This window comes from Podarcis erhardii, assembly GCF_964252035.2.
Source record: "Podarcis erhardii genome assembly, chromosome: 7".
NCBI lineage: Eukaryota > Metazoa > Chordata > Lepidosauria > Squamata > Lacertidae > Podarcis > Podarcis erhardii.
In genome coordinates this window covers 22,711,247-22,723,448 of record NC_138511.1, presented here as the reverse complement: position 1 = coordinate 22,723,448, position 12,202 = coordinate 22,711,247, and the positions used below count along the sequence as shown (strand labels likewise).

Here is a 12,202-nt window from a genome sequence, read left to right as displayed (position 1 = left end):
ATGGCTAGTCCAAGTCAGAGAACACCTACTTAAACAAAGCTATGGTAATTAATTTCAGCAGGTTTGCTCTGAGTAGGACTTAACTGGATACAACCCAATATAGACAAAACAAAAGTTGCAAAGAACCTGATAATCAATAAGCGAAATGAAGGGCAAAAAAACATTTGATATCGCTTACCCATTATAATGTGTTTTTACTCTAATGAAATCTCTCTTCATATTCATTTTTGATCCCATTCTGCTAGGCATGGTACTAATGCAGCAATCAAAGTTAAAGATAGGTTCTGAGTTTACAGACTTGTCTTCCAAATCGTTCAGGAGAAATGGGGTATTGTAATAAATGAGCAGGCAAAGTTTCCATGCTTCTTCTTCCAAGGTAATTAGGCTGCAGGCAAACAAAAAAGATATAAATACACAAAAAAGCAAACAATTGATTGGAAATCAGAATATACGTTGTGCTAAATTAAACAGACACCAAGTAAGTCCAACAAATCAATGGAGGAATTCAGGTTCATGTTTTCTTCTAGTATCCTGATACTTTATTTCTATAAAATTGCTAAAGTTCCATGAAAGCTGTTTTAAATACCTAGCAAATATATTTTAAAATTCTGAAATGTAAGACTATGCTCATTTAAAATAAGACTACTTACTTTTTTCTATTTGGGAACAAAGTTGAAACAATAGAAAATTAAGAAAGATTCCAGCCAGTGATGTCAGCCATCACTGCTTAGCAAACCGAAGGATAACTCTTTTGCAAAGAAATTTGCTAGCTCCATTCCTGACACCTTCTCTTCCAAGCACTCTTGCTAACCTTCCTACAAAATCACTGGGGTTGGGGATCTGGTCTGTGATCTTTATCTTCTGGATTTGCAAAAAACACTGGCGGAACTATCACAAAACTATTTGCTTCACTATGTTTGAAAAAGGAACTTTAGGAGTTTGGATATATCCAAATCACAATATCCAAAGCAGGGAGAAAAGTCCAGTCTAGGGATTCAAGAGTGGGAATAAGATAGGACTGCTCAGCAAGTTTTATTCCTGCTTACAGCATTTTCTACAAAGCATACACTCAAAAAATAGGCGGGGAAGCCATGAAAGTACAAAATGGCATTCTAGGTAAGTATGAAAGCGTACGCATTTCCCTAAAGATCAGGCTCTCTGCTATATACAACTGCATTGCAATTTTTGCTTTGAAAGTCTTCCTTTTGTAAGCTTTGAAATAGAATGTGTAAGGCATGTCAAGGTATTCATGCAAAGCATGTGAATCCACATTTTAGATAAAAGAATGCAATGTTATGCAATTGTCCCCCCTCAGATATTTGTAAGCACTCTGGACAGTCATACATTTCCCCACTCAGGAAAGAACTTGCAGATACTTTTTTCCTCACACTAAAGTACATTTAGGGGAAAGTGTGAAAGATTTTTACATAGGTTTTTGTCGACAACTTTACCAAAGCTATAAAACACTACATTGTTTTTTAAGAACTTACATTTAGATAGGAAAGTTAAAACCAAGATACTTTATTTAAAAAATCCTCACAACTCTCAAATATGTAGATTTCAAGAAACCCCTCTAATTCACAAAATATGCCTTGAGGCTATGAGCTGTCAACATAACCTAGTAGCCAATTACTTGCAAAGACAACATTAAAACCACAGAACAGTGCATTCCACTAGAATCCTATACCCCCCTCAATCTGGTAACACTGCTGACCTACACATTTGGTTACCTGTGGCTACTCCTTCAGCAGATATGGGCACCCTTCCAAAAAGAAAAAGACTCCCTTAGAATAGCCTGTCCTGAACAAATGTCTCCTGAGCAAAACTCCCCACCTCAATAGATATACTAGCCTCTTTAGCACATGCACAAACACACCCAAGGGTACTTTTCAGATTGGATTAGCCTTAACTCGTTTTCCCTTCATAGGCTAGGTAAGGAGACCAGTTTTTCAGGGAATTCCACCACCCTGCCCCTCAAAAAACAAAAAACAAACGAACAATGCTATGCAGTTTCTGGACTTTCCTAGCAGTGCAATCCTGTGTGTGTTCATTGGATCCTACTCCTAGTTACGGGTGTACAGTGGTACCTCTGGTTATGAACTTAATTTGTTCCAAGGTCCATTCTTAACCTGAAACTGTTCTTAACCTGAGGTACCAGTTTAGTTAATGGGGCCTCCCGCTGCCGCCAGCGTACGATTTCTGTTCTCATCCTGAAGTAAAGTTCTTAACCTGAGGTACTACTTCCGGGTTAGTGGAGTCTGTAACCCGAAGTGTTTGTAACCCGACGTGTTTGTAACCCAAGGTACCACTGTATAAAATTGCAACCTTCCAATTTTCTGTGGAGACACTCCCCCAACATTACACCTGCATTTGATCCACATTACCTCCAATAATAAGCTGAACCCTCCAGCACAAACTCTTCACTACCTTCCACTAGCAATGTCACCCAGATTACCCCACACATACCTCCAGAAAAACTTACCCACTTCCTCCTCACAACCCCGTTTCAAGACCTTACTGTGACTAAGCCCAAGCAGGTGAAACAAAAATAACTGCATATTTGTCCCCCTTGCTTGCCCCACCTTCATTTTCTGGACTGTAAGCCACATCTGTCATTATTCCTGAAATGCCATGTACATGCTTGGCACTATATAATGATAATAAAAAGTGATACAGAACCAGCTCACCCTCTCTCAAACCTTTCTCTTAATGTTACACTGCTTCAGATCTCCTTCAAGTAACTGGGGTTGGGCACCCATCTAACAAAAAATACATTCTCAACTCATCTTTCTGCCCGCTCCCATTTAAAAGATCTCACCTGCTTCTAGGTATAGATTGTAAACTCCTCAGATCAGGGACCTATCCTCATGGTAACAGAGGAAACAAAAATAAAAACACCCCCTGCTCTGTCTCATACTGTTACCTTGCTCCCCAACCACCTTAAACTCCTTAGTGTAATGTGTGTACAGTACTGAGTTTCCTCAGACATAAAAATCCTTCCTCCCCCATCACAACAGGTAATGCCTATTTGCAAAAGGACACAACACACCCATGTGTTTGTAAGCACCTAACAGCAATTCATCTACTTTTATAGAAAAGTAAAGGAATAATCATAAAGTTGCCTTTTTTATAGAGAAGTAAAGGGATAATCATATTTCTTCTCTGTAAAAAGGCAACTTTTAAACACAAAAAAGGCACGCTACCTGCACAAGGCTGCTTGCAAGCGTAGAAAACTATTGCAATTTATACTCCAATTCATGTGAATCTTACTCTTCCTGCCCGCCCGCCCCATACCGACTTGTGTTTGCAGGAGGGGGGGCAGCCGAGCGCTGTCTTCTCTACCACAAAAAAGAGTAATTTTCCTCCCCTCACCAGAATAAATTCCCACCCACCCCTCAAAAACTCCAGAGAAGAGACTCACCTTTCCCTTTCCTTTCCCCTCCCTCAGTCCCGCTTTGGGGACAGGCTCTTTCCACACAAACAACCCCAAAACCAAAACTTTTTAGAGGGGGGGGGTCGTCCTGAATCCTTCCTCTTCCTCTTCCCTCAGGTCTCGGGCTTTCCCCACCCGTTGGAAGTTTGCTCCAACTTCCGAAGCGAAAGGAGGGAGGAGAAGGGGGAGAGTCGGGATGTGGGTGGGGGAAGCTCAGAGTCCTTCGCCCGCCTCTTCCTGAGGTAACACCCGGCCCGCCGCCTCGAGCGCGCCTTGGCTGAAGGTAGGCTGCTCGGTCGGTCACTTGGCGGGCGCGCTCCCGCAACCTTTCCCTCCCACCTCAGCAGCAGCGCGCCGCCGACACTCCTCCTCCCAACATGGCGGAGGCCAACCCTCGAGGGATTTATTCCTCAACCCTCCTCAGTCTCCCCCCCGCACACGCATATACAGCGGCAGCCAATCAGCTCGCTTCCCCCGCCCGAGCCTCTCTACCTGCCGCCGGCCTATAGTAAACAAGAGGGCGGCCTCTCACCTGGAGCCGGTTTCCCCTGGCCCCACCCCTGAGGGGGAGACGGACCAATGGCGAACGGGCATTGGGCGTTACCTGGCTGGGATGGAGGGGGGGAGGTGTCAGAGGGGGAAGAGGCGGGGAGGGGCGAAGGGAGGCTTTCGGGAGCCAATAGAGGGGAGAAAGAGGGATTAGAGGTGGGATGGATAATCACCTGCAGCCAATAGGGAAGGGAGGGAATGGGACGAGCGGCTAATCTGCCTAGCAACAAGGCGGGCATGACGGGTTGAGGACGCTTTGGAAAGGGGGAAAGGAGGCGGCAATGGTCTTTTGTACCGGGGGTAGCCTCGCCAACCTGGTGCCCGCTATTCCAAAACATATGGGGGGCACCAGGTTGGCTAAGGCTGGCCTTGAGATGCAGGTTCAAATCCTCCCCGTCGCCCACAAAAGGGACTGGGCAGCGCAACCGACCTCAATGGGCAATATTTGTGAGGGTAAAATGCGAGGAGAATCTTACACAGAATTTTAAAAGATGTTACAAAAGTTGGGTGCCGCCCCCACTATCTGCCTCGCGGTAGCAAGATTTCAGAGGGCTTGGGCTCCTTTTGGAGCTGGCATCTGGCACCAGGTCCATTGGCAGACCAATTCTGTGTTACAAAGATGTGATATGAAGGCTGGCAACATTAACCCTTCTATGTGGGAATCTCTTGCAGATGACCACAGAGCCTGGAGACAGGTTGTGTATTCCCAGCAGTTACCAGAAGAGGAATGACTGCTGGAAGGAGTGCAGAAAGAAGAAACCCCATGGTACACCTTGCAGGACTCCTTCATCTGTCCCAGCTGCAACAAAACATGTATCTCCCTTACTGGTCTCTATGCCCCAGAGGCATCATCTTCAATTGTCTCCTAAGACAGATGGATGCCAACTGGATGAGTAGATAACTGCCTGCTACAACTTGGGATAGAAAAAAGCACCATAAAAATTAAGAGTAAAAAGAAAAAAGGGGAAAAAATAAAGTTAACAGGTTTAAAAAAGTAAGAGGAAAAAGGAGAAGAAAAGGGGGGAAACAGAAAGACAGGAAGAGACCAGAAAACCTGAACATGAGTCAAGGATAGCTGTGCAGTCTTTTCACTGCAATCCTACGCTTGTCTACTAAAAGATAAACTCAGTGGAGCTTATTCCCATGCAAATATGTGTAGGATTTCAGCCTTCAAGTTTATGGATAAATGTACAGGCAGCTCCCATTTTGTGCGCTTTTAAGGCACGCAAGTGCTTTTTTGTGACCAGGAAGAGGGTGGAATGGGGGTGGGAGTGAGATGGGTCATAACGGAGCAGAGCACAAATCAGGGTTGGCTGTATGTGTCTATAGGCCATATTCACAAGCAATAATTGTTATGGAAATTTAAGTGGTAGGAAAATGTTTCATCTAAAAACAAAGAGCTTTGCTGAATTAGATCAAAGGTCCATTTAGTCTTGCTTCTACAGTGACTGGAAAGATGCTTCCAGGAGACTTAGCCATAGCACAATAAGACAATTGCTTTCCTCTGCTGTCTCCCCTCATGAATGTACCTGTTGAATTTCTGTCTGTAATGCAGATATGAAGGTGAAATTGCCTTTTTAGGATATAGGATTTGCAATTAAGCGGAACACTGCAAGATAAAGCAAAACAAGGTCATGTGTGAAATAATATTTATTCACACTTTTGTTCACTGCCCTGGAATCTTTTGGTGACTAACAAATGTTTTAAACAAATGAATACTCACCCTTTGTGAGGTGTTTTGCTGTACTTCATGTGTGAGGAACCTTTGGCCCTCCAGATGTAGCTGAACTAAAACTTCCACCAGTCCCTGCAATCATAGCCAATGGCCAGGGATGATGGGAGTTGTAGTTCAGCAACATCCGGAGGACCAAAAATTCCCCACACTTGTACTTGCAAAACATGGTTAACTGCTTCTCACTGTATACCATATTTTTCTGTGTATAAGACAACCCCATGTATAAGACAGCCTCTATTTTTGAGCCCAAAATTAAGAAATAAATATTTTAAACATTCAGTGTATAAGACAACCCCCAATTTTAAACTTAAAAAAATTGGGGGGGGGGAATATAGTCTTATACACTGAAAAATACAGTGAATTCCCATTGGCATGACAGAAAGGTTTGGTTCACTTTCAACCTCAACTCCACCTCTCTCTTCCTACACACAAATAAACTCCCAACTCAGCATCTCCCTCCAAAGCAAAACTTTGCTCCCGCTCACCATCAACTAGAAGGGTGTTCTATAAATAAGGTTTCCCACTTCAAGAGGAATAGCTGTAATAGAAAATAATCCTATGATGACACCTTAGAAGTTTGCAAGTGACTGTGGTATATGAAATATATTAAAAGGAGGGGAGGTGTTGCTTTTTGTAGTCCAAATGCAACAGCGCATTCCATCACAGCATATTTAATTCTTCCAGCAGAGGGCAAGAGAGTCCTAAAAATACGTCTGGGAAAGCATAGCAACACTTTGTACTGTATCTTGTTTCGTTTTAAGGAGCTCACAGACTGTGAGAAACCTAGCAATTGCACCAGCAAACACCATGTAACGCGGCCTTAATAGGGGCAGGGTTGTGGATCCAGTTGTATAGCCCCACTGAGGATGTCTTCTGCTGTGGAACAGTGCCATGGAGCCAATGTGCATCATTGTAAAACAACAACAGCAACCATTGTCGGTAAAAAGAGGATTGAAAACAAGGGGCAGATTTTAACCAAGTACAACAGCAACAACAAAAAACCTAAGCAATATCCCAATGATTAAATTTATTACCTGCCGTTCACAAACGGATCCCAGTGTGGATCTGGATGATTTGCAGTAGGCCTACAAGGGTGGATGAGAGGGGCACTCAAGGATCAGCTTGGCTCATTCCCAAAGGTGACCATGTTTCCTGCTTTACAGAGGACAGTCCTCTGTCTAAAAGTCTGTCTAGTCCAAGTCCAGTTTAAAGAGAAAGAACTCTTCAGAAGTTAGAAAGAGACCATGAGTTAACAGAGAAATATTCTGTTTCTGTGACACCGGACACCCCTCATCAGATCTTTCCTGCTGTGGCTTCTCCTAGTCATGAAGAGCCTCCTCCAAAGGAGGCAACTGTGAGTAAATCAGATGCTGATTTACCAACTCTGCCAACATCACCAAGGACATGGATGGACCTCACTAGCCCAGCCCCCCCCCCCCACAAACAAAAGAGTGCCTGCTTGCTTATCTAGTCCCAAGACTCCAGTCATTTGCTGTGCCTCCCCCATCCTTTAAAAGGATGGGGCAGAGCATGCCTTGCTTGTTGGATAAACATCTTAGTTTGCATTTCTTGTTTGAGGAGCGATGCATCAGTGCCCTGGGGCACACTTTTCACCCAAACATGCATTTGGTGGCCTACTTCTAAAAAAAAGAAGTTACCACATATATGTTCAGCTGTAGTGCTGTTGTGATTCACCTCTTCTCAGGCTGAGATCTAGTAACAGACAATGCAATTCAAGCTAGACCAGTGGATTTCAAGGGTGAATCTCTGTCCTTCATTTTCATTATGTTCCGCATAGTAAGTCCACTGACGTGGAGGGGAGGAAAGTTAGGTGTGCAAACCACATGTGAACTTCTGCCATTTATTCTGCTCACAACAAAGGAAGAAGATCTGTGTTGACTAATCCATATTTTCAAGTAAAGCCTTCCAAAGCTCTTCACGAATTCTTGCTATACCATTCTTGGTCTGAAAGATGTCAAGGATATACCTTGAAGAGGAAGAAGGTGACTTACTAATTCCCTACCATCCCACCACACATACCCATAATTATGATGATCATACAACAGGAGTTTCCGTGCGCTGCTCTGGTTCACCAGAAGCTGTTTAGTCATGCTGGCCACATGACCTGGAAGCTGTACACCGGCTCCCTTGGCCAATAAAGCGAGATGAGCGCCGCAACCCCAGAGTTGGCCACGACTGGACCTAATGGTCAGGGGTCCCTTTACCTTTACTTACAACAGGAGTAGGGAACTTTTTCAGGTTGAGGGCCGCATTAACTTATGGGCAACCTTTCAAGGGCCACATGTCAATGGAGGGTAGGGTCAGAGGCAAAAGTGAGCGGAGCACATTATTATTATTATTATTATTATTATTATTATTATTATCCCGCCCATCTGGCTGGGTTTCCCCAGCTGCTCTGGGCAGCTGCCAACAGATTAAAAACAGAATAAAACACCACACATTAAAAACTTCCCTAAACAGGGCTGCCTTCAGATGTCTTCTAAAAGTCAGATAGTTGCTTATTTCCTTGACATCTGATGGGAGGGCATTCCACAGGGCGGGCGCCACCACTGAGAAGGCCCTCTGCTTGGTTCCCTGTAACTTCACATCTCGCAGTGAGGGAAGGCCTTCGGAGCTAGAGCTTAGTGTCCGGGCAGAATGATGGGGGTGGAGACGCTCGTGCAAATCCTACCTCTGTTCAGTAGGGATGGTGAGGGGTGTGTGGTCTGGGGACAGTTCAGAAGATCCAAATGAAGAGACTGGAAAAGCCACATTTGGCCTAGATACTCTCCACACCTGTTTTACACATGCTCATATATCCCACATTGACCTTTGACTCTCTGAAATAATACGTAGGCTGGATTCAGGCTGTTTTGTGACAATGTCCCCAGGCACAGATGAAGAGACCTACATTTATTTAAATAGGCCAGTCTAAGTCTTCTTCCTTTGTATTCCTCATTTCTATTTTTGTCTCTTGATCTGCATAGTCTGCTAGTCCGTTAAGCTCATCCAATTTTCCTGAGGTATAGCGTTTAAAAAGAAAACAGAAACAAGGGTGGGGGAGATGTGAAGTGATTCCAGCACTTATTCCGTCGCAGGCTGTGTGCCGGCTTGTGATCTAACTGAGGCTTTAAAGATAGGAATGTGGCAAACATATTTGTGGCGTAAGAGTCTACGGAGCTGCGCGAGGAGGGGCAGGCACATTTTGAACTTTGAACCAATGGGATCCCTGCTTCCAATCAGCTCTGGGACCGAATGCCAGGAAGGAGAGTAAATTAAGGATAAACCAGCATACATGATCCTGGCTGGTGTTGATCTTGCTGTGATTTATGATCCGTTGCTTGCATAACTTTTAATGTTTTATTTATTGTTTATGATTACTATTTTTATGTTGTGGCAATATATATTTTCATGCTGTAAGCCGCCTTGTGCATAGTTTGATCTGTGGAAAGGCAGCGTACAAATAAAAATAGGTATGGATATGTGCTCTGAGTAAAACTTAGTTGGAGACAACCCATGAATGGCAACTAATATTTAAGATACAAAAATCACTGCACACTATAAATGTGCAATCTTTGAACTTCCTGCTGTACAATTCCCATTATGCTATTGGGTAGTAGTTTCACTATGTTCTGCGTGGTAAAATGCTTTCTTTTATTGGTCCCAAATCTTTCAGCTTGCCAGAGTTTGTGTTCCTTACTGCTCTCTTCATTTGCACAAGACTTCAGTTTTTTGAAGGAACCTTCCATGCCTCTAATAGCTTCTTCCACTTATGCCTGTGTGCTCTTGGCCCTCATTGTGCCTACCCTGGTTTGCGGTATAAACTCAAGTTGAGCTTCTAATATTGTATTTTTAAACAACTCCCAAGCATTATGGAGTTATTTGACCCTCTTGACTTTGCCACAGTTTAAGAAGTGCCACCGTTTAAGAAGAATATTGATGAGCTGGAATGTGTGCAGAGGAGAGTGACCAAGATAATCAAGGGTCTGGAAACCAAGCCTTATGAGGAACTGTTGAGGGAGTTGGGTATGTTTAGCCTGGATAAGAGAATGACAGGAAACATTGGCAGTCTTGGCTGTAATGGGAATCTCGGGTAAGGGATTAGGAACATAGGAAAGTGCCTGACATTGAGTCAACCCATTGGTTGATCTAGCGCAATGTTGCCTACACAGGCTGGCAGCAGCATTCTGAGATTTCAGGCAGAGCGTCTTTCCGGCTGGAGATGCCATTGAGGACAGTGGCGTAGCGTGGGGGGTGCAGGGGGGGCCGGCCGCACCGGGCGCAACTTCTGGGGTTAGGGCAAATCCACGGGTTAGGGGGCGCAAATCCACGGGTTAGGGGGCGCAAATCACTTGCCTTGCCCCGGGTGCTGACAACCCACGCTACGCCACTGATTGAGGATCAAACCTCAGACCTTCTGCATGCAATGCAGGTGCCCTAGCTCTGAGCTAAAGCCCTTTGTGTGTTGGGGACAGGACTTTGCAATAGCTATTCACTTATTTATTAGTTATCCAACAAGATTTATATACACACCCTCTAGGTGGTTAGCAGAGCTAAGAACAAAACACCAAACTCCTTGATAAGAGCTCAGGTTTCTAAAACATTAACAAAATTTAAAATAACTGTAGTTGAAAAGGTATAAAATGCATGTCAGTGTTCCATATGTCTGGATAGGCTTTTCTAAAGAAACATGGCAGCAGAAAGGGGACAGTGAAGGCACCTACCTGATGTGAAGAGGCAGGGAATTCCAAAGCTTAAGTGCTGCTGTCCTAGAAGATTGATTTCTTACAAGTGTGGAATGGGTGTTAGGTGGCACCCAGCTCCCCATCTGGTGTCCCTTCAGCCTCGTGTCCGGATCCCTTTGGATATGCAGGGTATTGGTGGGGTCCTGAAAATTATGAGGGGAGACGGGAGTTCGAATCCAACAGCATGTGGAGGATCCCAGGATGGTAGAGCCAATAATAGTATAGACAATAATGAGGAAAAGTCAGACAACTTTAAAACAGCAAAAAGGAGTCGGATCCTGGAGTGCTTTGCAAGAAAAGAGCTGGCGCCTTTTGTCAATAGACATTTTCAAGGGAGGGTAGAAAAGATTTTTCCTGTCTATCATTTCATGATGCTTTCCTGCCCATCAATTTATTTCTTTTCCTGTCTTCACTTAAAAACTCTCCCAACTCCAGTGCTTACCCCCACCCTTGCCACACCCCATGGTAACAGACAACTCTGCTTCAACACGGTGCTGTCACTCCTAATTGGCTTTGTAATAAATGTTGCTCTTTTATTTTCTCTCGCAGAACTTTTCACAAAACTAAAGTTAATACAAACACCCGAACCACCATCTCCACCTCAGCTCCCCAGCCTTCCTCTGCCCCCATGGCAACTGAACCCCTTTAAGGCACTCCTGGCTAGTCCTATCAAAGAATGCACAACCTCCTTGGCATGTGGACAATTCACCTGCATTTTCTCACAATGACTTAGCTCCCAGAGATCATCTGGAGGATGGAAGGAGATGGGGTTCTACTTGTAAGCCCATTGCAAGCTCTTGGGACTGGGTGGGAGAGAAATCTGCCCCCCCCCCCCAATGTAACATGAATTGGCTTCATTGCCTCAAACACATGTGATCAAAAGTGGCAATTTGGACTCCCTTGCTCTGTTCAGGGATATAAAATGGATTCAGCACCATGGAAAGAGACCACACTTTTTGCCTGGTCTCTCGAGCCCTGGAACTGCCTTGTTCCCACCCAGGATTCCCCCCAGCTTACAGGTGGGTCTCCACAAGATGTTGGGATGCCAACTCCCACTAGGCAGCATGGCTAATGGTCAGGGCTAATGGACACTGTGGTGCAACAACATCTGGGATCCAACGGTGAAGGAAAGCTTGTAGGTGTGGAAACATCAGACTTCCTTTCCCTTCCGTCACCTGCCAATCTGATTCCCCCAAGCGCAGAATAGAGGAAGCTGCCTAATATAGGAGTATGTTGTTAATTTATGCATTAATTTATCCCACAGAGTTGTTTTTAACCCTTTATTCTTTTCTCATTTTGTGTTTTCTGTGTGCAATGGCTGTTATACAACCATATGCTTGATGTACAAGTTCTTTTGAATACGGGAAAGATAGATTAAACAGAATGTTTTATTATACAAAATAAATAAATAAAAAGAACGGAGTTTAAGCAAGACAGAAAGTTCAAAAGATAGGATCTTGTTTGCTGTACCAGAATTCGTTGAAACTGTAGAGCGACGGTGTATGAAAAAACCCCCCAGCTGATTTCCATGGTAATCTCTGCGCAAGTAAGCTTGGAGGGTGGCATGCCAGTATTATTATTATTTAGCCTCTCTTAAAATAGGCCAGCCCCATGTTTAACACTTACATTAAGAAGATAACTAATTTTCTTTGGTTACTTGTCAAAGAGAGAGGTTATAAGTATCAGCAAAATTTCCAGAGTTATGAACATCAGCGACGGCTGTGGGGAATTAGAGGTGCG

The 12,202-nt window shown here is 44.1% G+C and overlaps 1 protein-coding gene across 2 annotated transcripts in view; it reads right to left on the bottom strand.

Moving 5' to 3' along the window:
- The window catches only part of PRKCZ (protein kinase C zeta), a 106,278-nt gene extending 102,619 nt beyond the window's left edge, over positions 1–3,659 (bottom strand). Inside the window, exons 1-2 of one of the 2 annotated variants that reach the window (XM_081871041.1) lie at positions 3,404–3,659; positions 179–385 (exon numbers count right to left, since the gene is read on the bottom strand). In XM_081871041.1, coding sequence (XP_081727167.1) covers positions 179–249 — 71 coding nt within the window. In that variant the 5' untranslated portion in view covers positions 250–385; positions 3,404–3,659. The remainder of the gene's footprint in view (positions 1–178; positions 386–3,403) is intronic. The other variant, XM_081871042.1, reaches the window with a different exon arrangement.
- Between the last annotated feature and the right edge of the window lie 8,543 nt (positions 3,660–12,202).